Source organism: Hypanus sabinus, chromosome 4 (assembly GCF_030144855.1).
Source record: "Hypanus sabinus isolate sHypSab1 chromosome 4, sHypSab1.hap1, whole genome shotgun sequence".
Classification (NCBI taxonomy): Eukaryota; Metazoa; Chordata; class Chondrichthyes; order Myliobatiformes; family Dasyatidae; genus Hypanus; species Hypanus sabinus.
The window spans coordinates 51,724,238-51,750,823 of NC_082709.1; the positions used below are offsets into that span (position 1 = coordinate 51,724,238).

A 26,586-nucleotide genomic window follows, 5' to 3' on the forward strand; every position below is an offset into this window, starting at 1 on the left:
TGTTGACGATCTCTACCACCAATCACACAATTTCTTTGACCTATTACCGTCAGAAAGGAGATACAGGACAAGCAGGACTAAAACTGCCAGAGAGGTAACAGTTTCTTCCCTGACACTAATGAATACCCTGCCACCACCAAGATCTCGTCACTAGGGCAACAAACTGTTTACTTGTACTTGTGCTGTGCATTTTGCATGCATTTTGAATTATATTTTATTAACTTAATTGTGGTAATATTTTGTTTTATGTGTTGAGGGTGCACTGTGGTCTGGAGGAACGTTGGTTCATTTAGTTGTATATTTGTACAGTTAGATGACAATAAACTTGAACTTGAATTTACTGTAATCCAGAGATTTCAATCCTTTTGCCTTTTAATCTTCATATTCACTTTGCAGATCTAAGCCCTTTTGCCTATGTACAGAATGGTTTCCATCTGCTCACTCTCTACCTTGCGACTCAGAGTCTGGTATCCTGGAAGCAATATACCATGCCAGAGTCTCGATCAATGCCACAGGATCTCTGATCAGTTTCCCTATCTATCAAATCTCCTATCACCGTAGCTCTCCTTGCCTTCAGATCTATTGTTGTTCCATGAGCCTAGTCACTGTTGTTGCTCTCTTCTGAAAGGCAATCTTCAACCCCTCTCCCAGTTCAATAGTATCTAAAATGATATACTTACTTCTGAGAAGAATGTCCATAAGGAAATCCTGCTTTCTCTACCTGTCCCCTCTATCTTTGCTGGTGGTCACTCGTGTACCTGCTACTTGTATCTTGAATGTGATCACCTCAATAAAGCCTTGGCTGTGATGGTCTCAGCATAATGGATGCCGTTGACAGAGTCCAATTGTGGTTGCATCAGATTGTTGCAATCAGTCAGGAGCTGTAGTTGGAAGGTAAAATACCTTTCCTTACCACGGCTCAGCGTGCTAGCTGAAGCCTCTCAAAACAAAGCCTTAGCACTGCAATCTCAACATCAGCCAAAATGGCCACTGTGCTACAGCACAGCTACTTTTAAATCTCACCGGGAAAAACCTGCGAGGACTGTTGAGACCAAGGAGTAATTGGGCTTTACCTTGTGTTTCTTCCATAAATTTGTTTTAATCAATTATCCTCAGATATTTATTATCTGTCCAGAATGTTCCAAATTGTATGGCTGTTTTTGTCAACAGGCTTCAGTCCAGCCAGCATATTGATTCAGGTTAAATTATTTGACAGCCTCCTGACTGCTAGCTTTATAATGAATTTAACTTCTAATTTAAAATTTCATTTTTATGATAAAGTTAGAATTTATATTAATGAAATCTGGAAAATAAAATAGATTTTGATTTCTTGTAAAATGCAGAACCCTTTCAAAACTGTTTTTTTACGAAGTACAAGTACATTTTTTTGTACAGGAAGAAGAGGAAGGTTGGAAAATGGCTCAGAGTAACTTCCTTCCAACAGTGGCAGAAGGTCATAAAACATATGAAGGTAGGAAAAAGAATTATGTGCATGATAACATTTAATGTCATGTTTGAATCCATCCCCTCAACTATTAATATAAATGTTGTTGATGATATTACAGGGTTTCTGAGAACTAAATCAAAACAAATACCACAATGAAATCTTAATTTTATCAAGATTTATTAATGTTATTGTTTCTTTGATGTCAACAAGCCCGGTAGTTCATCTTAAGTATCTCAAATGGAATTCATTCAGTGAGAAGCAATACATTTAAGCAAACAAACAAGGCAAAGAAATATGTAATAAATGCATATTACAGTGATGTTTAGAGGTACAGAAGTGTCTGAGTGCATGGTTACAAATTCCTAATGAAAGGATAGGATGCTAAGGTTGTTAAAAAGGCTGACTTCTTAATTGTCAGAGAAATAACATCAGACTAGAAAGGTTTCCTAATTCTAATTAAAACTAAATATATGAGAATCTCAGGCAACATAACTGAAGAATGCTTATTTTCTGAGGAAACAAGTCAATAATGAGGATTTATAAATTTAAGTTAATTGCTGGAATTAGAGGAAAGTGGATGTAAAGGGAGGTGGTGTCTGGAAGTCACTCCCTGGAAGGGTGGGAGAGGCAGAAAGTATTTAAATGACATTTAATGTTTTATGACCTATGGGAATGGTGATTGATTTTTGGGGAATGAGATTAGTTTAAATAAGTTTCTTTGCTAATATGAACACAGTGGGCTGTATTGTACTACATCTGTTATGATTGTAAGATATAGTAGAAATATACTGCTGTGATACTATTTAGAATGTGCTAGTTAGAACAAACTTCTTACTATTGCAGTAACTAATATTTCCGCTTAAAGATGAAACACCCGTTGTTAAACACAGCACCTTGAATAAGTTGAATTAGCTTATCAGCTGCAACAATGCAATCTACAATTTATTGACTAAACCTATTGACAGTTTCCTCATTAAGCTCTTTCCTGGTAATAATATGGTTTTAAGACATTCAATCAACAGCAGAGTGCCACTGGAGATTTTGAAGGTTACAGTTTTGCCAACAAAAACTCCCATGTATCAATTGTGTCAGCCGAACTGCCAAGTTGTGAGTTTAATTTTATGTAGGAAAGGGGTGGGAAAATAAATAAGCAACAAATTCTTCAGCCTGATTTGGCATCCTTTTCATAGCCGGACTAATGATTGCTCGTATCAATTTCTCATTACTGTATTTGAATAAGATGCACACATATTTAAAATGTATTTTTCTGCTGCATGTCCTTGGAATTTTCTTATCTCTTTTCCGTCACAAGATCAGTTTCGTATCGTTGTGGTGTTATTAATTTCAGTGAGAAGTAAATTGAATACTTTGCTAAAACAGGCTTGGATATTGTGATATTTGATTGATCATTCAGAAACATATTGAAATAGTGGCTGCGCTCAGTCAGAGTAGCCCATGCTGTTCAGCTGCTGCAGACATCAGTCGGTGACATGGGGCCGTGCATAGTGTTGGGAGAACATAAAAATGACATATTCATCTTCAAGGGATCCCAGATCTTTTTAAGTGGAGCTGCTTTATAGGCATAAGAAGTGGTCAGATGCTTTTAAAAATAAATCTCAATTGTGGTGATATTTTAAGAAAATGTACAAAAATAAGAACTCTTTAATAACATAAAATGAGGAGAGAAGGGAACATCTGTTTCTATGGAATGGTGGGAGACATTCTGCTCCTAATTGAAGAAAACAACAGAAGGAAGTGCAGAAGGATATTGCAGTAAAACTTAATGTAATTATAATACAAGAGAATTTTAAGTATCTAACACCAGCTGTCAAGTTGGACAAAGTGATTCTCACTAGGTCTGTCTGATTAACAACTATACCTCGAGCATCTCTCACTGCTTAATTCAGAAACTGCCATCACTCAATTACCGGCAATGTATGATCGAACTTCATAATTAACGTTTTACCTCATGATATCATTGACTATTTTGCAAACCTCCTATCCATAACTTGCAGTTTAAAGACACTGGCATGGCAGTCATAAAGCCCAGGAATATTGTAAATCAGTCAAGGACACAGTTGCAGTGAGAGAAGCTGGTATGGAAGTGGGAGTATCTGGCAAGAACTGAAGAGGAAAAGATTACCTGAATACTCTTTATTGGCATAGAAGGGATAGGACTAGTCATTACAGCTGGGATATCACTGAGACTGGGCCTATCCATGGAATTGGACAAAGAAATGTTATGGTCTTTGCTCTTCCAATTTTTTCTTTGTTCTACTTTTTATTTTTGACTTGAAAGCGGTGGTGAAGTAATTCTGATACTCAAAATTAAGCCCTTGCCAGTTAGAGGAGGAACATGACAGTGCAGCAGCTGAAAACATTGAGATGAAGGGATGCCATCACTTAATTTTAAACTTTCAACATACAATTCAGACATGAATGCATTTTTCATGTTTGAGGCTAGGGTAGTGGAGGGATCTCATGTGGTAAGTCATTAAGTATGCAGATTAGAATAAGGTTGGAGGACATGGTAGCTCACATTTCAGTTTCCTGGGAATACAGATATACAAAAAGTTCATAGAAATAAAAATGCTGAAGCAGGCCATTTGTCTCATCATGCCCATGTCAACCATATTCCTAATTAGAGCCATATGATGTTGTATACTACAAAAGCAGGCTCCTGGGTATAGGCAGGCAAACATTTGGAAGCTTACTGGAAAGTCTGTGCACAATGAAAGGAAAGATACATTCAGGACAGGACTTTGGTTGAGGTTTAAGTCAATGCTTTCTAGAATTAATAAACCAGTGAAGTCTACAATGATGCAGTAATCAATGCCTCATACCTTGCATTATACAGTCAACCTTCACTAATCCAACTACCTGTAATCTGGTTCCTTCGATAATCTGGCATTATGCTTAATGTGATCCTTCTGTAATTCAGCATTCTCACTAATCCAGCACTCCTCAGGTCCCAATGGTGCCAGATTAGTGAAGGTTGACCTGTATTTCAAATAACATCCCTAGAAATATGTATCATGTGTAGCAGAGGATGTGGTTACTAAGTAAGAATTTATGTTCCAATTAAGGCCTCTTCCCATTGCAGGATGAATACAAATATTCTGACAATCTATTGTGTAGCACAACTCTAGGCCCTTCCAAAATCCAAACAAACTGCATCTTTTGCAATGACCAAGACCATTTCATCTGTATCGCTTCAAACAAATCAGTGAGGTTAGAAAAAGAGTATCTTAAAAGACAGAATACCGTCCATGCAGTTGTTGTAAGCCCTTTTTCCTTATCCTCACTTTTCTCTTGGCTATTTATGTTGATGGCATTTTTTTTCAATGGATAGCTTATATTGTTTAACAAGTTATAATTTTTATGGATCTTTATAGTGTGCCATTTTAAATGTATGCTATTTTTGTTCTGTATTCACATCTACAAATGTTTTGCCTCTTTTGTCTTTTCTGATTTTAGCTTCTCAAAACCAGCTCTTTTTCGCTTATTACACTACTCTTTGTGCTAGTTAAGTCCTCAGCTATTTTCCTAAAAATGTACTAGATTGCAGGCTGTTCCCAGGTTACCTTGTTATCCATTCCTGAGGACTGTCTGCAAACTTAATTTTCTGTAATTTAGAAACACTTTCTCCCAAAACAAGATTAAAAATCCATTGCCTAATATAGTTAAGTCTTCCCTTCCTTATTAAGTATTTAATTTTCTCTTTGTACTACATTGCATTGTAATGTATTTCCTATAGTTATTCATATCATACCCAGAGCTGATGCAGGATTTCTACCTGAAACCTTGACAATTCCTCTCCTCCCATGCATGCTGATCAACCTGCTGAGTTCATTCATTTTGTTGTTTCAGTAAGATAAAGTTGATGTTTCAAGTCAGTTGTTTTTCATCAGAGCGTTGCTCACTGAAAACTCATTTTTGGAGCTGACCATCGCTAACTGCTGATGTGACATTGCCACCTCAAATGAGTTTCTCCAGCATTTTGTACGTGTTGCTAAAATTTCCATTGTTCTTTTTCACTTTTACCAGCTCCCTTCTGAATTTTGCAACCTTGCTTTTACTCTGTGCCAACCCCTACCAGATTTAATTTATTATTGTAAGCTTTGTACCATCTCTGTCTCTTTACCCACGATTCTGAACAATTAACTTCGTGGTATTTGAAATTTCTTCATTCACATAATTGTTATTTCGGTCAGTTCTGTAATTTTCTATACTTCTTCCTCCAGCCAATTTTAACTATATGATGGTCTTTAATTCACTCCAATTTCTTTTGGAAAGGGCCTAGTGTAGCAGGAAGAAGGGGTTTATTGTGATCCATAACCAGCTGCTCAAAGCACTTTGTTACTGTTGAGGTCAGTGCCACTGGACGGTAGTCATTAAGGCAGGTTACCATCGCTCTCTAGGCTGAGATGATGGTGGCTGTCTTGAAGTCTGGGGCTAGTGGACTGTTCCAGAGAGATGTTGAAAATGCTAGTTAGAACATCTGTTAACGGGGCTGCATCATTCCTTCAGCACCCAAGCAAGTACATTATTAGGCCCTGCAGCTTTATGTGAGTTGACACTGACCACGGTCTTCCTTACATCAGCTGTTAACAGTCAGAGTGTCTGCTCCTTGTTGGGCTTGGGGGGTGGGGGGGGCTTCCTCACTGGCAGAACAGCAATCTGATCTCTCAGTAGTGCTCAGACCACTGCTGTCAACCATGGCTTCTGATTTGCCATCATAAGATGTGTTTAATAATTGTGATATCCTCAGTGCACTTTTTGTATAACTAGTCAAAGAGCCCACACGTTAATGTGATTGTCGTAAGTAGCTGCCCCCAAACATGTTCCATTCTGTGTTTTCAAATCAGTCCTGCAATGCTGAGTTGCTGCTTCCGGCCAGGTCTTCACCTCCCTTTGAACTGGTTTGACTCATTTAATCAGAGGTCTGGAGGAATGGATTAGCATAATAGATAAGTGGTGAAAGTCTCCCTGGAGGTGGCAGGGGCAGACTTCAGTGCACCAGGCAGGTTGTTCTCATCTCTAGTAGCAAAGTGAACATACTAATAGAATTTAGACAGGACTGTCTTTAAGTTAGCATGGTTGAAGTTGCCAGCAACAATAAAAGAAACTGTTGGAGGTCATGAATGGGACCGTAGAGCTCACACAGTGCCTCCCCAACATTAACATGGGGGGGGCGGAGGGAAGGGTTGGTTGTATACAACCACAATCACAATGGCAGTGAACTCTCTCGGTAAATAGAAGGGACTATACTTCACCGTTTTAAAAACTCTACCACAGGTGAACAGTGGGTTATCACTAGTGAAGTATTCACACATTAACACAGATACACAGTTTTCATCTGGCGATCTTATTAGAGGTTACAGGATTTCTATTTGGCCTGTTACAAACCCCATAACTGGGTCACTTACCAGCAAAGATAGAGAGGTCTGTTGAAGCCTGATGATACGATTTTTAACAGTATTTATTAGTAAAAATACACAAAAATAATATCAATGCAAACATACAAATAATATACGTCATCAATACTAAATCTAAAAGTGCGGGTATAATAATAATCAATAAGAAATTAGCTCTATCGTTGTCTAGGGGATAATGTATTGTCCGATGGAAATATAAAAGTCACTCAGTTCATGCTAGCTTGCAGCCTTTGGGGACCGCTGGGTTTTCAATGGTTGGAGAGAGAGAGAGAGAGAGTTTTGGGAGAAAAACTTGCCGGCTTTCCTTTTATGATTTCGATCCATCGGGAGTCCCGTTGGTGTGGCCGTTCACTCGTGGCCTCTCCTTTAGCTAAAGTCATTCTTCCATGGCGAGCCCGCCAATCCCAGGCAAGGGAAGGACACACACGAGCCTCCCACCGGCTGTCACTATTAAACGCTGTCACGGGATTTCTAGCATTTCTCCTGGTGCGTCTAAAGGGGTTGTTCCCCAGACCCTCTTTTATTCTTACTCACGGGGTCTCAGGTGTCAATCAGGTTGGGATAATGCAATCCCTCAACCAGCCCACTCTGGTCGTCCCCTGAGGGGCTTCAATGAATAGTACACTATTCAATACACAATTTCATCTCCAAGAGACAATAGCCATTATCAATAGTTTTGTTTCGCTGAGGCCAGGACACATTCCAAACCTTGTGGATTCTGTCTCATTTCCTGGGTCCCAGACCCGAATTAATAGCGATCTTGCGATTCTCAAAAAGGAGGGGGCGACTTTGTACCCTTCGGCCCCTCGGAGTTGTGGCACATTCGTAACAGGCCGAAAAGAGATGAAACCCTGTAGATAGATGGCTGAATCGAAGGTGGTATCCTGGAGCCACGTTTCCGTCAGGATGTATGTGTAGTAATCGTTCACCTTGCATTGATTCAATTGCAGATGCAGTTAATCTATTTTTTTTTCCTTGTGTTTGATTGTTTGAAAGCAGAGTTGACCAGAGAGCTAGCCTCTCCCATGAATACCAGCATGTTTACCACATTTCTGTTTTCTGGTTCAGATAAAGACTCCAGCCACATACATGTCCTGTTTCTCCCCATCATGGATAGCTTCCTAGTTTGCATTCACGGTGGGGTGCCCCATGGTTTTTCTTTTCCCCTTATAGACAGCAAGCATATTACACATACTAAAACCATTAGGGATTAACCTTTGCTATATTCCTGCCACCCAGCCCTCTCTCAGTCACAATTTTCTTTTTCCTGAACCACAACCTGGAATATCGCCATGAGCTTCATAAAACTCGCCAGAAACTCCACTTCCTGCTGTATCCAGGATGCTCCAAATTCACATTTCGGCTCAATGACTCTGACCCAGAGTGACAGAAGGCATGTTACACTCCTTTTAGGCTATAAAAAAGGTTTTTGACCTGAAACTTACAATCTATTTCTCTTTTTCTACATATGCTATCTGACCTGCTGTGTATGTACAGTGTTTTCCATTTTTATTTCATATTTTTAATTCTCAGCTGCAACTCGTGATACCAGTTCTGCTGCAAGCATTTCTGTCTTGTGGAACTCGGTTCATGGCAGTATCATTGCACCTTGCAGAGAGATCTAAATGGTTGTGTTAAATGCTCTGGTTTTACTACACGTGTACTGCACATGCTCTTGGCTGGCCTCTGTTTATATTTAAATATAATTGCAGGCAGCCACATTTCCCATTTGTGAGTTACTTGGGTTATGAACCATTTTCAGTAATAGAGCCTGAAGGCCGCCAGTATGCTGAAAATCTCCAATTGCTTTCCTTAGAATTAGGATCACACAGTATATAAGATGCAATGCTACATGAGCTAATTTCAAAGCAAGGTAATGTGCTCCTCTTGCATCTCCTACTGCCCGCTTGTTTTTTACATTTAACCTCACATTATAGTTCATGAAATTAACACTTATTAACAAGAGGCACTCTTTATAATGAAGGACAGGAGGTTGTGTACAAGGTGAAAAGGGTTCAGTTACACTTGTACACGTGGCAGTAAAATATCTGGGCCTGTCATCATTTAACACTTCACAAATTGCAGCACCTCTGCTCTGAAGGTAAGCTTCATCGAAACTCCTAAACTGTCAGCAGGTTATAGATCAGCCTTTCTTAGTATTTTTTTAATGATATAAACTTTTTTTTAAGTTGAAACTTGTTTATATGGGGTTTCTTTATCCTACTGAATTCCTGAACAGGTTTTTGCAGCAGGAAATACAAAATTACTCAGTCATTTTTCCATTTACATATCTTTTTTAAACACTGTTTAACATCCAGAGCAAGTAAAATAAATACATATGGATCTTAGTCTGTTCCATTAATTCCTGGACATTTAATGTTACTCTGTTGTGCTACATCTGAACCCATCCTTCCAAAGGGGTAACTGTACAGACCCAGTTCATTTTTACCACTGTGTTTGAACAAAACAAGTATAGTCGCCTTTTGCCCTGTATCCGATTCCTCACTTGATAACATAATCTCAAACTTCCTTATGGCATGAAGGTCATCTGCCCCATAGCAACTAGAGGAAATTGTCCACAATTGACAAGGTGGAGGAAGACCCAGCAAGGAAGCTGTGTAGCTGCTTTGTGACAATGGAAGTTATGTTAGACAAGCTAAAACATCTTAGCAGTTGGGTCAATTACCATACAGAAGATTTGAGTTAAATTATTTTAAAACTTGCTTTTGCAGCATCTTCTTATCTGCATATTACTCTCTATCCAGTTTTTTTTAAAACTGCTCTTTTTACAAAACCAAATTTGAAACTATTCATTGAATAACTTTTCAAATAAGGTTGCATGGTAGGATATTTTATTAATGAAAAGAAATCAAAGTGAAGTGAAGAATGGTTTAAATTTCAGTCTAATGAAAGAGGGGCATGTTATGGAGACTAGCAGTAAGACAGAGAAGGAAAGATGAACTTATGTAACAGGTGAGGCCATACTTGTATACTCTATTGGAGGAAAGATTTATTTGCATTCATAGCAATACAGAGAATTTTCACTAGGCTGATGATGAGAATTTGAGTAGATAGGCCTATAGTCTAGATTGATGGCTGATCCTCTGATGCACTATCAATAACTCACACTGAGACGTAAGGCGAAATATCGGCTTTTATTGACTGGAAGAAGGAACCAGGAGTGAGTGTCCATCATACTATGTCCTGGAGACTGAGGCCGAGCGTCAGGCCTCAGATCGCCTTTATACAGGGGCCTGTGGGAGGAGCCACAGGAGCAGTCAGCAGGGGCATGTCCAGACAGGCAGTTCACCGCATCCTCTTGATATATATGTTTACCCTAGCTGGAGAATATAGGATCAAAAGAGGCTGCTGAAGGTTGTTGACGTAGCCAGCTCTATCATGGGCACAACAATCCCCACCATCATGGACATCTTCAAGAAGTGGTGCTTCAAAAAGCTGGCATCCATTATTAAGAACCCTCATTATCTCGGACATGCCCTCTTCCCTTTACTACCTTTTAGGGAACAGATATAGGAGCCCTAAGAGCTCCCCTCAACTTTTTAGGTCCAACTTCTTTCCCTTTACAATTAGGTTTTTGATCTGTCAATGAACTCAAAAACAGTACCTTGTTATTTCTCTTTGCCACTATTTATTTATTTTTGTAATAAATATTTATATCTTGTATGGCACTGCTGCTGCAAAGCAATAAATTTCAGTGACATAAGTCAGTGATTCTTATTGTGAAGGGTTAATGAAGAGAATGCCTCACATCTGGTTATGAATCTCTGAAACTCCCTATGCCAGAGAGCTGAGCCAGCTGAGTGATTAGGGTATATCTTCATTGCCCCAGAATTGCACTCCACTGCCCTTTGCTCGTCTATGTCAGCATGACCTATGGTGCAATACTCTCCAAACTCACTCCCAATACATCAAATGACTGTGTGTTATATGAGGACTGTTTAGTTCAGCCAACTAGACTCAGAGATGAGGTGTTGGCTGTCAATATTCACCCACACACTGTGAGTCTCAGGACATAAAAAAAACAGAAATATTTAACAGAAAATTGCATTTGAACAGCACGACCACATACTAGCAATTATTTAATATTATTGATGCCAACTTTTATAAATAATAGCAGTATAACCATTCACCTTCAATGCCAGAAATGACATCTATCCATTTATTTGACTGGAGCTGTCATTTTTTTACATGCAAGGATTAAATTTGTATAGGATCAGTGTGTAGATTTTGCATTCCAAAAGCTGGCAACCCTGCAGTAGATCATGTTACTCTGCTGAACTCCATAAAATGTCTGCTGAAGAAGCCCAGGGACAACTCCTGCTTGTGGGAGTTGGACACATAATGCTGTTGTTGATGAAGGCCACAACCTGTATTGGAAATTGGGCATATCTATGGGAAGTTCTGGATAAATTCTGGGGTTGTGCTGAGATGGAGATATCCTTTCTATATTCTGACAAATCAAGAGTAAAGTGATCAAACCACTTTGAAGCCTGTGTCTTCAGGTGATCTTTTTTATTGAGTGATAAACCTGGCTTGACAGAACAACATATACGCTGTTCCTGTTTCTTGTATTTTTAATTCCCAAAACAATTGATTTCCTGCATTTTTTTAACAATTACTCAAACATAATGTGATTGAAAATAATGCTGTGTACAGGATAATCCATAAACATTGATGTCTGATGCTAATTAATGGGAAGCTATTGGCTGACACACTGAGAAGATTGTTCTTGTTGAGCTGCATTCTGTTGCCATCTGAGAACAGGTGCTATTTGAGCACTGAGATTTCTTGTCATTTGAACATAATTGAAGCCTTATGGAACGAAGTGTTGGTGCAATCTTGAATTTTATCCCTTTGGGTTGAATTGAACAGGCTTAACATTAATATGGACCCTTTACTAACTGAGGCACAATTAAAAAATATTGGGAGAAAGGAAATTATAAAAAATGTGTCTATCTTCACAGTTAAAAACAAAGTCACCAGAATGGTAGATAAGAGAATGAATAAGTGCTGGTGAAATAGAAGTAGAAATTAATGGGACTGAATACCAATTTATTCTCAGGACCTGATGACCTGCACCCTGAGGGTTTGAAATAAAAATTGTATTTGGAGCTGATAAATATATTGCTCATAGCCTTCCAAAATTTCACAGATTTTGGAATCGTTCCCATGGATTGAAAAGAAACATATGTAACATCATTCCTTAAGTAAGGAGGGCAAGAGAAATGGGGGACCATAGGCCAGTTAGCTTGACATAAAAAATGGGGAAATGCTAAAAATCTATTTTAAGGAACTGGTAGTAAGGTACCTCCCCTACTCAGCAGCTCTGCTGGTTCCTCCTCTTCAAATGGCTTGTTTCTGTGCTGTATGACTCCAAGATCCTTAGCAAAGCCATTTCATTTATAACATAAAGGTTTTTTTCTCAAACTTTATGCTATAAGGGATGGCTACCAGACTTGAATTCTAAGACAGTGTCTTAATAATTTGACTTTAAGCTATTTGGAATTATCTACAAAACCCCAAAATTAATTTGTATTCATCCTTATACAATACTGCCAAGCTCACTAGTATAACAGTACTCTTCAGGGAACAATATGCATCTCTATTTCTGTTGGTTGGGTGCTTTTTCAGAGATTTGTTTTCTCAGTGAGGAGACCTAGTAGGGGAACATCAGGAATGAACAACATTGTTCTAATTATTGGTGTTTGTTTCCAAAGATGAGGAGAACACCGAAAGTTAGTTTCAAAATATAGGATTTAGACAGTGAATAAAAGAATGATAACGTATCAAAAATGCATTTCAGAATTTATAGCATTGACATCTGAATGCATGGTTTGGTGATACAATTATTGAATGAGTGTAAAGATTCTGGAGTGTTACAGACCTTAAAGAATTACATGGTTTAGATAGGCTTTTTAAGATGAGAATTAAAGAAAAATTAATTACTCAAATGGAAGATAGTATAAATCAGCAAGTATAAGAATGATGAATGAATTGCATTTTGTGCAATTTAGGATTTAGCCATAAAATCGACATTAGAAAGAGGAAACATAGCCAGCAGTTAATTGGATTATTCAAAGTTAAAAGTAAGTTTATTATCAAAGTACATGTATGTCACCATATACACCCCTGACGTTCACTTTCTTGTGTGTATACTTAATAAATCTGTAAAATAATAACCATAACAGAATCCTTGAAAGTCCCACCAACTTGGGTGTTCAACCCATGTGAAAAATACAACAAACTCTGCAAATACAAAAAGAAAGAAGTAATAATAATAAATAAGTAAGCAAAAAATATTGAGAACATGAGAAGAAGAGTCCTTGAAAACTAGTCCATTGGTTGTGGGAACATTTCAGTGACGGGACAAATGAAGTTATCCCCTTTTTTCAAGAGCCTAATGATTGAGGCGTAGTAACTGTTCTGAACCTTGTGGTGTGAGTCCTGAAGCTCCTGTACATTCTGAAAATGGAGGCACAGTTAAGTTTTCACAGTGAACTGAAGCACCAGTAAATCTTGACAATGTCACAGAAGTAGGAAAATGTGGTTTAACGGATATATCACTAAATCCACGTAGGTCAAAAGGTCATCTTTGCAAACAGTTTGGTTTCAGACACATGTCAGCGAGAGAGATGGATAGGCAGGCCATTTACAAATTATTGTGCTATGACTAGATAAAAATAGAGCCAGGGAAGTGCAATCCTACCTGCCTGGTTGACATTGGAGGAACAACATAAGCAATGCTGCAAGGAGATCAATTCTGAAGGTCTCAAGGTTCCCACAAAGGCAATTCTTTTCAGACAAAATTACACAATCTGCAATCCACTCCCAGTCTACAGGTTTCACAGCTAATAGGCACTTATGAAAAGACTTCTGGCTTCTCTTAAGAAAAATCTGATGAATAGCTGATGTTGCAAAACTAATCAATTGCTTCCTCCCAGTGACTGAAAAAATCTCTTTTCTGTTCACAATCAGTGTGTGTTCTGTACAGCCAAAGGCACAGTGGGCATGATATTTACAGTATGGAACTGCTAGGAAAATGATTGGGTCATTACTAGACTCTAAACATATTTGACCATACTAAAGACTTGTTTGTATCTGTCCTTCAGGAAGGACTGTGGGTTATCCCCCGCAGATTTAGCTGTCCGTTAGAAATTTATCTCAGTCCAAATAATGTTTATTATCGCTCTCTTATATAATGCGAAATTTGTTTTGTTTCCTGAATTCATTCACTCCATAATAGCATCCTAACCAATGGGTCTACCATAGAACTAACTTCAATGATTGTCAGTGTCAAACAAGGATGCCAGTATCACCCTAATGCTTTTTTTTTACTGTTTCTTATTGCAGTATTGCAACTTCCTTTCAATAACCTTGTGCTTTAAGAAATAATAAGTAATTATTTATTCCATAGCAGATACACTTCAAAGCCAAGTTCCCAAAATCTTAGCTGTCAAAACTGCAGATGAGACTTGCACTAGGGTACAGTCACCAAGTCAAGCTCTAAAACATTCAAGGAAAACTCATTCAAGGAAATGTACAAGGGAGTGGGCCTTGCCTTCAACATTCACAATGTCAAATTCTCTCAGTTTCTCCATCTTCATCACATTACTGTAATTGGACATTCAATACAAATGTCTCTGAAATGTATTTCCTCTTCCAAAACTCTTATCTTCCCACTTACCATAAGTTAACAGAGCCTTTTATATGAGGAGCTATTTCTTTAGACAGAAGGTGGTGGGTATGTGGAATTCATTGCCACAGACAGTTGTGGAGGCCAAGTCATTGGGTATATTTTAAACCAAGGTTGTTAGGGTCTAGATTAGCAAGGGCATCAAAGGTTAAGGGGAGAAGGCGGAAGAATTGGTTTAAGAGGGATAGTAAATCAGCCATGATCTAATAATGGAGCAGGCCGATGGGCCTAATGGTGTAATTCTGCTCCTATGTCTTATGGGCTTAACAAGATCTCACGTATTACTCAGAATAAGAATCAGGTTTATTATCACTGACATATGTTGTGAAATTTGTTAACTTAAGCGGCAGCAGTTCAATGCAATACATAACATAGATGAAGAAGAAAAAAAAATAATAAAAATAATAAATGAGTAAATCAATTACAGTCTACACATAAGCAGCATCTCCAACACCATCACACTGAGCACGGGGGCCCCCCAGGGCTGTGTGTTCAGTCCACTGCTGTTCACTCTGCTGACCCACAACTGTGCTGCAATAAACAGCTCAAACCACATCATCAAGTTCGCTGATGACACGACCGTGGTGGGTCTCAAGAGCAAGAACGTTGAGTCAGCATACAGAGAGGAGGTGCAGTGGCTAATGGACTGGTGCAGAGCCAACAACCAGTCTCTGAATGTGAACAAAACAAAAGAGATGGTTGTTGACTTCAGGAGGGCACAGAGTGTCCACTCTCCACTGAACATTGACAGATCCTTGGTAGAGATCATTAAGAGCACCAAATTTCTTGGTGCTCACCTGGCGGAGAATCTCACCTGTTCCCTCAACACCAGCTCCATAGCAAAGAAAGCCCAGCAGCATCTCTACTTTCTGTGAAGGCTGAGGAAAGTCTATCTCCCACCCCCCATCCTCATCACGTTCTACAGAGGCTGTATTGAGAGCATCCTGAGCAGCTGCATCACTGCCTGGTCCAGAAATTGCATCATCTCAGATTGCAAGACCTTGCAGCGGATAGTGAGGTCAGCTGAGAAGATATTGGGGTCTCTCTTCCCGCTATTATAGACATTTGCACTACACACTTCATCTGCAAAGCAAACAGCATTATGAAGGACCCCATGCACGCCTCCCTACAAACTCCTCCCTCCTGCCATCTGGGAAAAGGCACTGAAGCATTTGGGCTCTCACGACCAGACTTACGTAACCATTTCTTCCTCCAAGCCATCAGACTCCTCAATACTGTACCCAGAATCTGGACTGACACCAACCTACTGCCCTCTACTGTGTCTGTTATCTAGTTTATTATTTATGCACTTTATGTGCACTTTATGGAGTCCTGGGTAGGTCTGTGGTCTAGTGTAGTTTTTTTCTGTGTTGTTTTTACGTAGTTCAGTGTAGTTTTTGCATTGTTTCATGTAGCACCATTGTCCTGAAAAACATTGTCTGGTTTTTACTGCGTAATGTACCAGCAGTTATGGTCGAAATGACAATAAAAAGTGACTTGACTTGACTTGATATTGAATAGATTAAAGTCGTACAAAAAAATAGAAATAATATATCTTAAAAAAGTGAGGTAGTGTTCATGGGTTCAGTGTCCATTTAGAAATCGGATGGCAGAGTGGAAGAAGCTGTTCCTGAATCGCTGAGTGTGTGCCTTCAGGCTCCTGTACCTCCTACCTGATGGTAACAGTGAGGAAAGGGGATGCCCTGGGTGCTGGGGCCCTTAATAATGGATTCTGCCTTTCTAAGACATCTCTCCTTGAAGATGTCCTATGTACTTTGTAGGCTAGTACCTAAGTTGGAGCGAACTAAATCTGCAACCCTCTGGAGCTTCTTTCGGTCCTGTGCAGTAGACCCCCATATCAGACCGTGATGCAGTCTGTCAGAATGCTCTTCATGGTATATCTATAGAAGTTTTTGAGCGCATTTGTTGACATACCAAATCGCTTCAAATTCCTAATGAAGTATAGACGCTGTCTTGCTTTCTTTATAACTGCATTGATGTGTTGGGACTAGGTTATATCCGCAGAGATCTTGACACCCAGGAAGTTGAAACCGGTCACTCTCTCCACTTCTGATCCCTCTAAGAGGATCAGTACGTGTTCCTTCGTCTTACATCACTTCTCTCATCTATTTCCTTGTTGGACAAAACAAGAACAGTTCCTTGGTTCTTGCCTTCCATTTCACCAGCATCCACATTCCAATAGATCAGTCTTTGCAATTTTTGCAAGATCCTTCAAGATTCCACAACCAGACACGTTGACTCTTCCCCTTCACGTTTCACCTTTCGAACAATCATCCTCCTTGCAGCTCCTTGGTCCCTGCCCCCCTACGTAACTCAAAGATCTGGACTAGCTACAATAAGACTCCGATGAGGGGTCTCAGCCCAAAATGTCAACTGCTAATTTTCCTCCATGCCTAATCTGCTGCATTCCTCCGGCACTTTTTATGTGTTATTCCAGCATCTGTAGTCTTTCTTGTATTTTCAGTGACGAGAACAGCTACTTCCCTTGAAGCATTTGGTTTTGAGCCAATCTGCACAATTACTGCCTCAGTACAGCAACACTCTTACCACTTCACACTATAATGGACATAGTTCATTTTGGTTCTAGTTTTGTTCTTTCTTGTATAATTGTGTATAATTTATGTTTAATGTATCTTTTGTATGTGAATGTATGACTGTTATGTCTCTAATGTAAAGTACCTGTGATGCTGCTTCAGGGTAGTTTTACATTGCACCTGTGAATACATATTCTTGTGCATATGACAAGAAACATACTTGTCTTTGATACTCAAATGCAGAAGAATGATGTGGCACAATATCAGCGTGCTTTCCCAAGCCAACAGTTCTAGCTTTGAAGTCCCAGTTACACTCAATTGGATAGAAAGTGGTGTTCAAATATCAAAACAGACCCTCTATTTCAAGCTCTGTTATAGAAAGAGATTTTAAAAAAGGACAGTTGTAAATTAAAAGAGATTAGCTCCAAGCCTTCTTGTAGAAATGCAGCATTCCCCTTGACTCCTGTAAACCACTAGCCAATGACCATTCAAAATGAAAAAAGAGTATTCAGGATAGTGCTGAACATTCCCTCCCAGTGATGAAATGGAATCTCCTCATGCGGAGTCACACGGCCCTTCGTACTTTTTCCTGAGTGTGCAATGTATTACCAATCAAATGGATTACATAAACTGAGCAATGATAATCATACTCTGATATTATCCTTCTTTATGCATAGAAAAGAATAAAAATGAAAATCTTTGATTTTATTTAAAATGATGAGCACCTCTTTCATGAGTGGAATATCAGACCTTTTCCTTCTTTGTGAACAACAGGAGTTTGGCAGAACCGAGATGAGTGCACAAATCTCTCCCAGAAGTATGTTGCTGAACTCATCAAGGAAGATAAACGCAAAGAAGTGGAGGAGGAAATCAGAGTCCAGGTATGAAAGCTGCTTTGCAAAACAAATAGGACTATGACAAAGCACATAGTGGAATATAGCAGGAACTAGTTTAGAACACAGATAAAGTTACGAGAATTTAGAGACATTGATTGCCATAGTTTGATCCTTGATATTAATTTTATATTTTCATAGTTTTTTCTAGATTCATCATTTCACTTTCCATTCTAAGTTTCTGTCCTCTTGAATATTTGAGCCTTTTAACTCCTTGAAGTCTTTGCTTCCTTCTGCAGTGCTTTGGCTTTTTAAAAACCCAACCTGTGGTGTTATCTTGAAAGAGAATCTTGTTCCATATTATTTTCTCCTAGTGTTTTTGATTCTTGCTGTTGACCTTGATTAATTATTTCTATGTTCATCATAAATTTGATTAGTACGGCTTTACGAATGGGATATTGTGTTTCATAAATTTGAGGTTTTTTTTGAAGTGGTGACCAAGAGGATCATTGAGGGCAAGGCATTGTCTGCAAAGACTTTAACAAGGCCTATGCCAATGCTCTGCATGGTAAGTTGGTCCAGAAGATGAGATCACATGGGATCAGGGGTGAGCTCACCAATTGGGTACAAGAATTGCCTGGTGGTAGGGCTCAGAGGAAGGCTGTTTTTCATATTGGAGGTCTGTCAGTAGTAGTGTGTTACAGGAATCAGTGCTGGGTCCTCTTTTCTTTGGTATGTACTATATATTAACCAAATTGCATGGAAATATTGGTGGTGTAGTAGACAGTGAAGAACGCTGTCTGGGGATCTAGATTACAAAAGGAAAAATGAATGGCAGATATAGGCAAAATATTACATTTTGGTTAGTTAAACTATGTCAGGATGTACACAGTAAATGGGGAGTATTGTAGAATAGGGAGACCTTGGGTGCAAATACATAGTTTTCTGAAAGTGGTGAGGGAAGTGTTTGGCATGCTTTCCTTCATTGGTCATAGCATTAAGTACAAGAGTTGGGATACTAGATCACTCTTGGAGTATTGTGTGTAGTTCTGGTCACCATACTATAGGAATGATCTGATTAGGCTGGAGAGGGTGGAGCAAAGATTTACAGGTATGTTTAAAGGGCTGAAGTTGTTTGAGTTATAAAGTGCAAAGAAGGTTGGGTGATAATTATATAGTTTATAAATATCATATTTATGGATATTGTTTACAGATATTTATGGAAATTTATGGATATGGATATGGATATTTATGGATTTTAATAAGGCATTCAACAAGGAATCATGATAACCTCATCCAGAAGATTAAGATGCATGGTCTCCATAGTTACTTAATTATATGGATTCAGAATCTGTTTTCCTTTCGAAAACAGCGAGTAGTGATTGATTGGTCTTTCTCTGGTTTGAGATTCATGACTGAGACCTCTGCTGTTCATGATATATATAAATGATTAGGATGAAAAGTGGAATGGGTGGGTTAGTAAGTTTGCAAATGAGTGGTGTTGTGGATAAGGTAGAAGGTTGCCAAAGGATACAGTGGGATGTATATCAATTGATGAAATGGGTGGAGAAATGGCAGATGGAGTTTAATCCAGGCAAGTGTGAGGTATGTCTTATGGGGAAAAAATACAGAATTTATGGCATGATCCTTAGCAGCATTGATGTACGGAGGGATCTTTGGGTCCAAGTGCATAGCTCCCAGAAAGTGGCCACACAAGTCGTTAAAATGGTAAAGATAGTGTAAGGTATGTTTGGTTTTATTAGTCAAAGCTTTGAATTCAAGAGGCAGAAAACTATGTTGCAGCTATATAAAACTGGTCAGGCTGTGTATGAACTATTATATTCAGTTCTGGTTTCTTCATTATAGGATAGATATGGAGGCTGTAAAAGAGGTAGACCAGGATGTTTCCTGGATTAGAGGGCATGTTCTATAAATATATGTAGTGGGTTGTTTTCTCTGGAATGGAGACAGCTGAGTGGAGACCTGATGAAGTTTAGAAAATTCAGCTGGTAATTTTTTACTAGGCCTGCATTTGAGGGGATAGGGAACAAATTCAAAGGAGATGTGCAGGGCAAGTTTTTATTTATTTGACACAGAGAGAGGTGGATTCCTGGAATGCACTGCCAGAAGTGCTAGTGAAGCCAGATACAATAGAGGTACTTAAGAGACTCTTAGATAAGCACATTAACATGTAGCAAAAGGAGGGATATGGATATTGTGCAAGCAGAGGGTTTAGTGTAATTATGCATCATTAATTTATTTTGTCTCAGTGTTGAGGACTGAATGGCCTGTGCTGTTCTGTGTTCAATACAATGACAGGTTTTACACACAGGGCAAAGAGTACACAGAAAGGTGTTAGAGGTAGGTATGATTATACTAAAAATCTATTTAAACAGATTCATGAACAGAAAATGTTTAGAGCTATATCGGCCAAATGCAGGTGAATCAGAATACTTTGGATAGTCCATAAGATACAGGAGCATAATTAGGCCATTTGGCCCATCGAGTATGCTCTACTGCTTCATCATGGCTGATCCAATTTTCCTCATAGCCCCAGTCTCCTGCCTTCTTCCCTTCATGCTGTGACCAATCAAGAATCATGCCCTCTATCAAGGCCTTTCACCATTCAACAGGTTTCAATGAGGTGACCCGTCATTTTTCTGAATTCCAGTGAATACAGCCCCAGAGCCATCAATCGCTCTTCATATGACAAGCCATTCAATCCTGGAATCATTTTTGTGAGCCTCCTTTGAACCCTCTCCAGTTTCAGGGGGTCCTTTCCAAGATAAGGGGCCCAAAAATGCTCACAATACCTCAAGTGAGGTCTCACTGGTACTTTCTAAAGTCTCAGTTTTATATCCTTGCTTTTATGTTCTAGTCCTCATAAAGTGAATGCTAATATTGCATGAGCTTCCTCATCACAGACTCAACCTGCAAACTAACCTTTAGGGAATTCTGCACAAGGACTCCCAAGTTGACTTGTACCCCAGTTTTTTTGTGTTTTCTCTCCATTTAGAAAATAGTCAACCTTTCTTTTTCTAAAGTACATGACCATATACTTCTCAACACTGTATTCCATCTGTGATTTCTTTGCCCATTCTCCTAATCTAAGTCCTTCTGTAGCCTCTCTATTTCCTCAAAACAACCTGCCCCTCCACCTATCTTCATATCACTCAGAAACTTCAGAACAAAGCCATTGCTATTAATTCCATCGTCCAAATCATTGACATATACGTAAAAAGAATCGGTCCCAACACAGATCACTATAGGGATGTCACTACTTACCAGCAGCCAACCAGAAAAGACTCCCTTTATTCCCATTCCTTTCCTCCTGCCAAACAACCACTGCTTTATTCATGCCAGAATCTTCAATAGGTTCAATAGGTACATTTAATATCAGAGAAATGTATACAATATATGTCATGAAATTTTTTTCTTCACAAACATCCACAAAAGCAGAGGAGTGCCCCAAAGAATGAATGACAGTTAAAGGATAGAACCCCAAACTCCCCCTCCCACACACAAGCAGCAGCAAGCCAACGATCCACCCCACCCCCACCAGCACAGAGCATCAGCACCCTCCACCGATCACTCAAGCATGCAGCAAGCATCAATAAAGACATCGACTTGCAGTGCCCCAAAAGCTACTTGTTCATCTGGTAATTCGACATACCTTAGGCTCTCCCTCTGCCTAATGAGGAAAAGAGAAATGTCCACGTTTCACAGCAAGTGGGGAAACATAACTCTCCTCTTTAATTCACTTATTTACGATGTAAAAAGTCTGTTACATCGCTTTTTCTGAGCTCTGCATTCAGAGAGTTGGCACCAAAAAGGTGCAGCTCTCTGGACACACAGCTCACGGCAGCTAACCCGCTGCTTCCGATGTTCCGTGTTCTCCCATGACACTTTAGTCAGGGGCACCAGCCTAGAATCAGCATGTCTCCAGAGCCACAAAAATCCGGAACCCTGAAGGTGCTGCATCCTTGGGATATCAAGATAGTGGCTGGTCGTGAAGCCCTGAGAACTGGTCCCATCCCCACAAAGAACTGCAGTACTTAAATGCAAATATCATTCCACTCTTCAAGAAGGGAGAGAGACAGAAGGGAGGAAACTTCCTGTAATACTATAGGTTTATCGCTTGTTAAGCAGCGTCATATGTGGCACCGTCAAAGGCCTTCTGAAAATACAAGTACACAGAATCAACCGATTCTCCTTTATCTATCCTGCTTGTTATTTCTTCAAAGAATTCCAACAGATTTGTCAGGCAACATTTTCTTTTGGGGAAAACATGTTGACTGAGGACTATTTTAACATGTGTCTTCAAGTACCCAGAGATCTCTTTTTCAGTAATTGACTCCAACATCTTCCCAACCACTGAGCTCATACTACCTGGCCTACAGTTTCCTTTATTCTGCCTCTCTCTCTTCATGAAGAGTGGAGTGACATTTGCAAATTTCATGTCTTCCGGAACTATTCCAGAATCTAGTGATTCTTGAAAGATCATTACAAATGCCTCCACTATATCTTCAGCCATCTTTTTCAGAACCCTGGGGTGATTACTATCTGGTCAAATGACTTATCTACCATAAGACCTTTCAGTTTTCCAAGAACTTTCTCTCCAGTAATGGTAATTTCACACACTTCATGACCCCTGACACCTGGAACTTCCAGCATACTGCTAATATCTTCCACAGTGAAGACTGATGCAAAATACTTATTTAGTTCATCCAAATTTCATTGTTCCCCATCACTACCTCTCCAGTATCGTTTTCCAGGGGTCTGATATACATTCTCGTCTCTCTTTTACACATTATATATCTGAACAAAATATTTGGTATCCTTTTAATATTATTGTCTAGCTTACTTATGTATTCTATCGTTAACTTATTAATTAGTTTTTTAGTTGCCTTCTGTTGGTTTTTAAAAACTTCCCAATCCCCTAACTTCCCAGTAATTTTTGCTCTATTATATTGTTAACCTTTAGAATACTCCTTCTTCTTTGGGATGTATATATCCTGTGCCTTCTGGATTGCTTTCTGAACTTCCAGATATTGCTGCTCTGCTGTTATCCCTGCCAGTGTTCTTTGCCAATAAGTTTTGGCCTACATGTTATGATTATTTGCCTCTAAGGGTCTCCTTTTATCTGAAGTGCTCTAATCAATTCTGGTTCATTGAACAACACCCTATCTAGAATACCTTATCCAGCACCAACCTGATTTTCCCAATCTATCTGCATATTGAAATCCTCCATGACTATTGTAACATTGCCCTTTTGGCATGCATTTTCTATCTTCCGTTGTAATTTGTAGACCATATCCTTACTACTTTTTGAGGGTCTGTATACATCTTCCATCAAAGTGTCTTTACCCTTGCAGTTCCTCAGCTCTATCCACAATGATTCAACACCTTCCGACCCTATGTCAGCTCTTTCTAATGATCTGATTTCATTTTTTTACACTGCCCCTTCTGCCTTCCTGCCTGTCCTTTCGGTACAATGTATATCCTTGGGTATTAAGCTTCCAGCTATAATTTTTTTTCAGCCATGATTCAATGATGCCTACATCGTACCAGCCAATATGCAACTGTACTTCAAATTCATCCGTATACTGCACACATTCAAATACAACACCCTCTGTCCTGTATTCACCGTTTTTGATTTTATCCATATTTTATGATGCAAATCATGCTGTTGACTATGATTTTTCCCTATCAACAGCTCTCCTCGCTACAGTTTGTCTCTGTTTATAACCCAGCTACCTCATCCTCAGCATTAACATCCGCCTTTCCTACAGTACTTCTTGCGTTGAAATAAATGTAGCTCAGAACACTAGTCACACCATGCTCAATCTTTTGATTCCTAACTTTGTCTGAGTTCTTACCAACATCTGCCTTCACAACCTTTCCACTAACTGGCAATGGTACAAAAATCTTAGGCTCTCCCTCCAACTCCTTAGCCACATATTAAACCATATGATCTTCCTAGTCCTGGCCTCACTAGTACGTGGCAACTGTAGCTGTCCAGAGCTGGCAAGAACAAGTTAGGCTAGACGGTCTGTTTCATGCTGTGTAACTCTGTGACTCCAGAAAAAAAAATTCCAGTCATTATCATCCGTGTAATTCCAATTCTAAACCAAGGCTATGACTTAAGGAGTAACTTGCTCTATGAATTTATCTGCCAGATTTCCCATTTGATTAATCCAAATTTCTTGTCTTTTCTTTATTTTAAAATATATTCAGTGGATTGAATGGCTTCACTTATCTGTAAAATGCTATGATTCTGAAACTACAGAACACTTATACTGTATACTTTGTTAGCAGATCATTAGAAGTTCCACCACATCAGACATCCATTGTGCCTGTTCCATTCAATTTTAATTCTTTATCTGAGCTGTCACATCTACTCTCATTTTGCTACTCTTTTCTTCTAATTAAAAAAAAAATCAAATGCCAATGAGCAATATTTTCTACTTTGCAAGACTAGCACTGTCTTTGAGTTCTTCTGTGAAGTGTGAATCTCGGCCTGTGTGTTTTTGCTTCATAGATTAAATATAAGGGATTGCACAATATGAATTCCTGGCACATATCAGAAGTACTGATGTAGCTCTCGTCCTATAATTCACTTATTAAGGTTATTGAGTTAGCTTTGGTAACCACTTGTGGTAATGTATTTTATATTCTAATGATCCTGTAGATGTTTTTTTTCATGATAGCATTCTCCTTGTGCTCCCAATATTAATCCGAATTTATATTCATAACATAATGAAATGTTTTAAACATGATTACATTCCTCATATTTTTTCCCATTTTAGCTGCCTATTCTTAGGAGCCATAGCTCTGAATTTCAAAAGGCTTTGTTTTCCTGTCATCACCAGTATATTTATAAACACATCAAATCCCTAAAATGATTCGATCATTTTATTATACTTTGCAGAGATGTCAGAACTCAAATATTCAGTTTTGGCTGAAATATTTTCATTTTGAACATTACCCCTCTTGGTTCATATTTTACACAATCTGTGTTTGCCAATTTTTTGGTTTGATTAATCTGAGTTTTGTCTCTTTTCAATCTTGCAAGTATACTCTTTCTCTTTTAACCCTTAAGTTTGCTCTCAATTTTCATTGTGAATCAACTTGTTTTGAATATTTTGCTTTGTGATCTTTAATTGGTCATGCTTGTTAACCAGCTGACTATTTCAGTTTGCTTGAAACTTGTTAAAAGATCTCTGCAAGCCCGACAATTCTCTTAGACAAAGATTTCCTTTAATACAATGCAATGCACCCATAACATAGGAAGTGCAAGGAAAGATTCTGCTGAGGGAATATGAGCAGCTACAGACTAAAGTAAAGTGCAGATCAAAAGAGGTAATGATTTCCGGTTTGTTACTTAAGCCATGTGCAACTTGGCACCGGGCTATAAGATCAGAGAGTTAAATGCGTGGCTCAAAGACTACCATGGGAGAAGTGGGTTTGAATTAGTGGTATATTGGCATAAGTACTGGAGAAGGAGGGAGGTGTTCCAATGGGGCAGGCTCCATCTGAACATTACAAAGGCTGTGGATAGGGCTTTAAATAAAATGGCAAAGGGCTAGGTTCAGCAGCTTCAAATAGTATGGATAAAATAAAAAGGAAAAAGAGTGAATGAGAGGTTACTCCAGAAGCTTCCAGAATAAATAATAAACCAAAATGTTTAGAAAAGGATTTATTTTTCTAGGCATCCGTTAGTCTTAGTCTCTTGAGACCATGGATTTGCGCCTTGGAAGGTTTTTTCCAGGGCGCAGGCCTGGGCAGGGTTGTATGGGAGACCAGCAGTTGCCCAAGCTGCAAGCCTTCCCCTTTCACACCACCGATGTTGTCCAAGGGAAGGGCACTAGGATCCATGCAGCTTGGCACCGGTGTCGTTGCAGAGCAATGTGTTGTTAAGTGCCTTGCTCAAGAACACAAACATGCTGCCTCAGCTGAGGCTCGAACTAGTGACCTTAAGCTTACTCTAGGCCGCGCGCAAACACAGAAAAGGATTAGAATTTAACTTAAGAATCAGAATTAGGTTTAATATGACTGGAATGTGTCAAAAAATTTGTTAACTTAGCAGCAGCAGTACAATGCAATACATGATTAATATAGATGAATTGAAAGTTCTCTCAGTTTCTATGCCATATTAAATCAATGCAGAAAAGTCTGTGACAACTAGGTCCATTATTCGTTGAAAGTGGAGTCACAGGTAGAAGGGGTCATTTAAAAACAAAGCTTTTGGCACATTGGCCTTCATAGATCAATGTATTGAAGACGGGAGATGGGAGATTATGTTCAAGTTGTATAAGATATTGATGAGGCCTAATTTGGAGTATCGTGTGCAATTTTGGCCACGTACAGTACCTACAGGAAAGATGTAAGCAAGCTTGAAAGAGTACAGAGAAAGTTTATAAGGATGTTTCCAGGTCTGGAGGACTTGAGTTATAAAGAAAGATTGAATAGGTTAGGACTGTATTCTTTAGAATGTAGAAGATTGGCAGAAGATTTAATTGAGGTATACAAAATTATGATGGGTATATATGTGGTAAATGTAAGTAGGCTTTTTCCCACTGGGGTTGTGTGGGACTAC

General features: G+C 39.0%; 1 protein-coding gene across 3 annotated transcripts in view; it reads left to right on the plus strand.

Annotated features, from left to right (window-relative positions):
- The window catches only part of LOC132392757 (dynein regulatory complex protein 11-like), a 185,850-nt gene that overhangs the window by 64,075 nt on the left and 95,189 nt on the right, over nt 1-26,586 (plus strand). For all 3 annotated transcript variants that reach the window (XM_059967073.1, XM_059967076.1, XM_059967074.1), the window contains exons 9-10: nt 1,396-1,471; nt 17,929-18,035. In XM_059967073.1, coding sequence (XP_059823056.1) covers nt 1,396-1,471; nt 17,929-18,035 — 183 coding nt within the window. The remainder of the gene's footprint in view (nt 1-1,395; nt 1,472-17,928; nt 18,036-26,586) is intronic.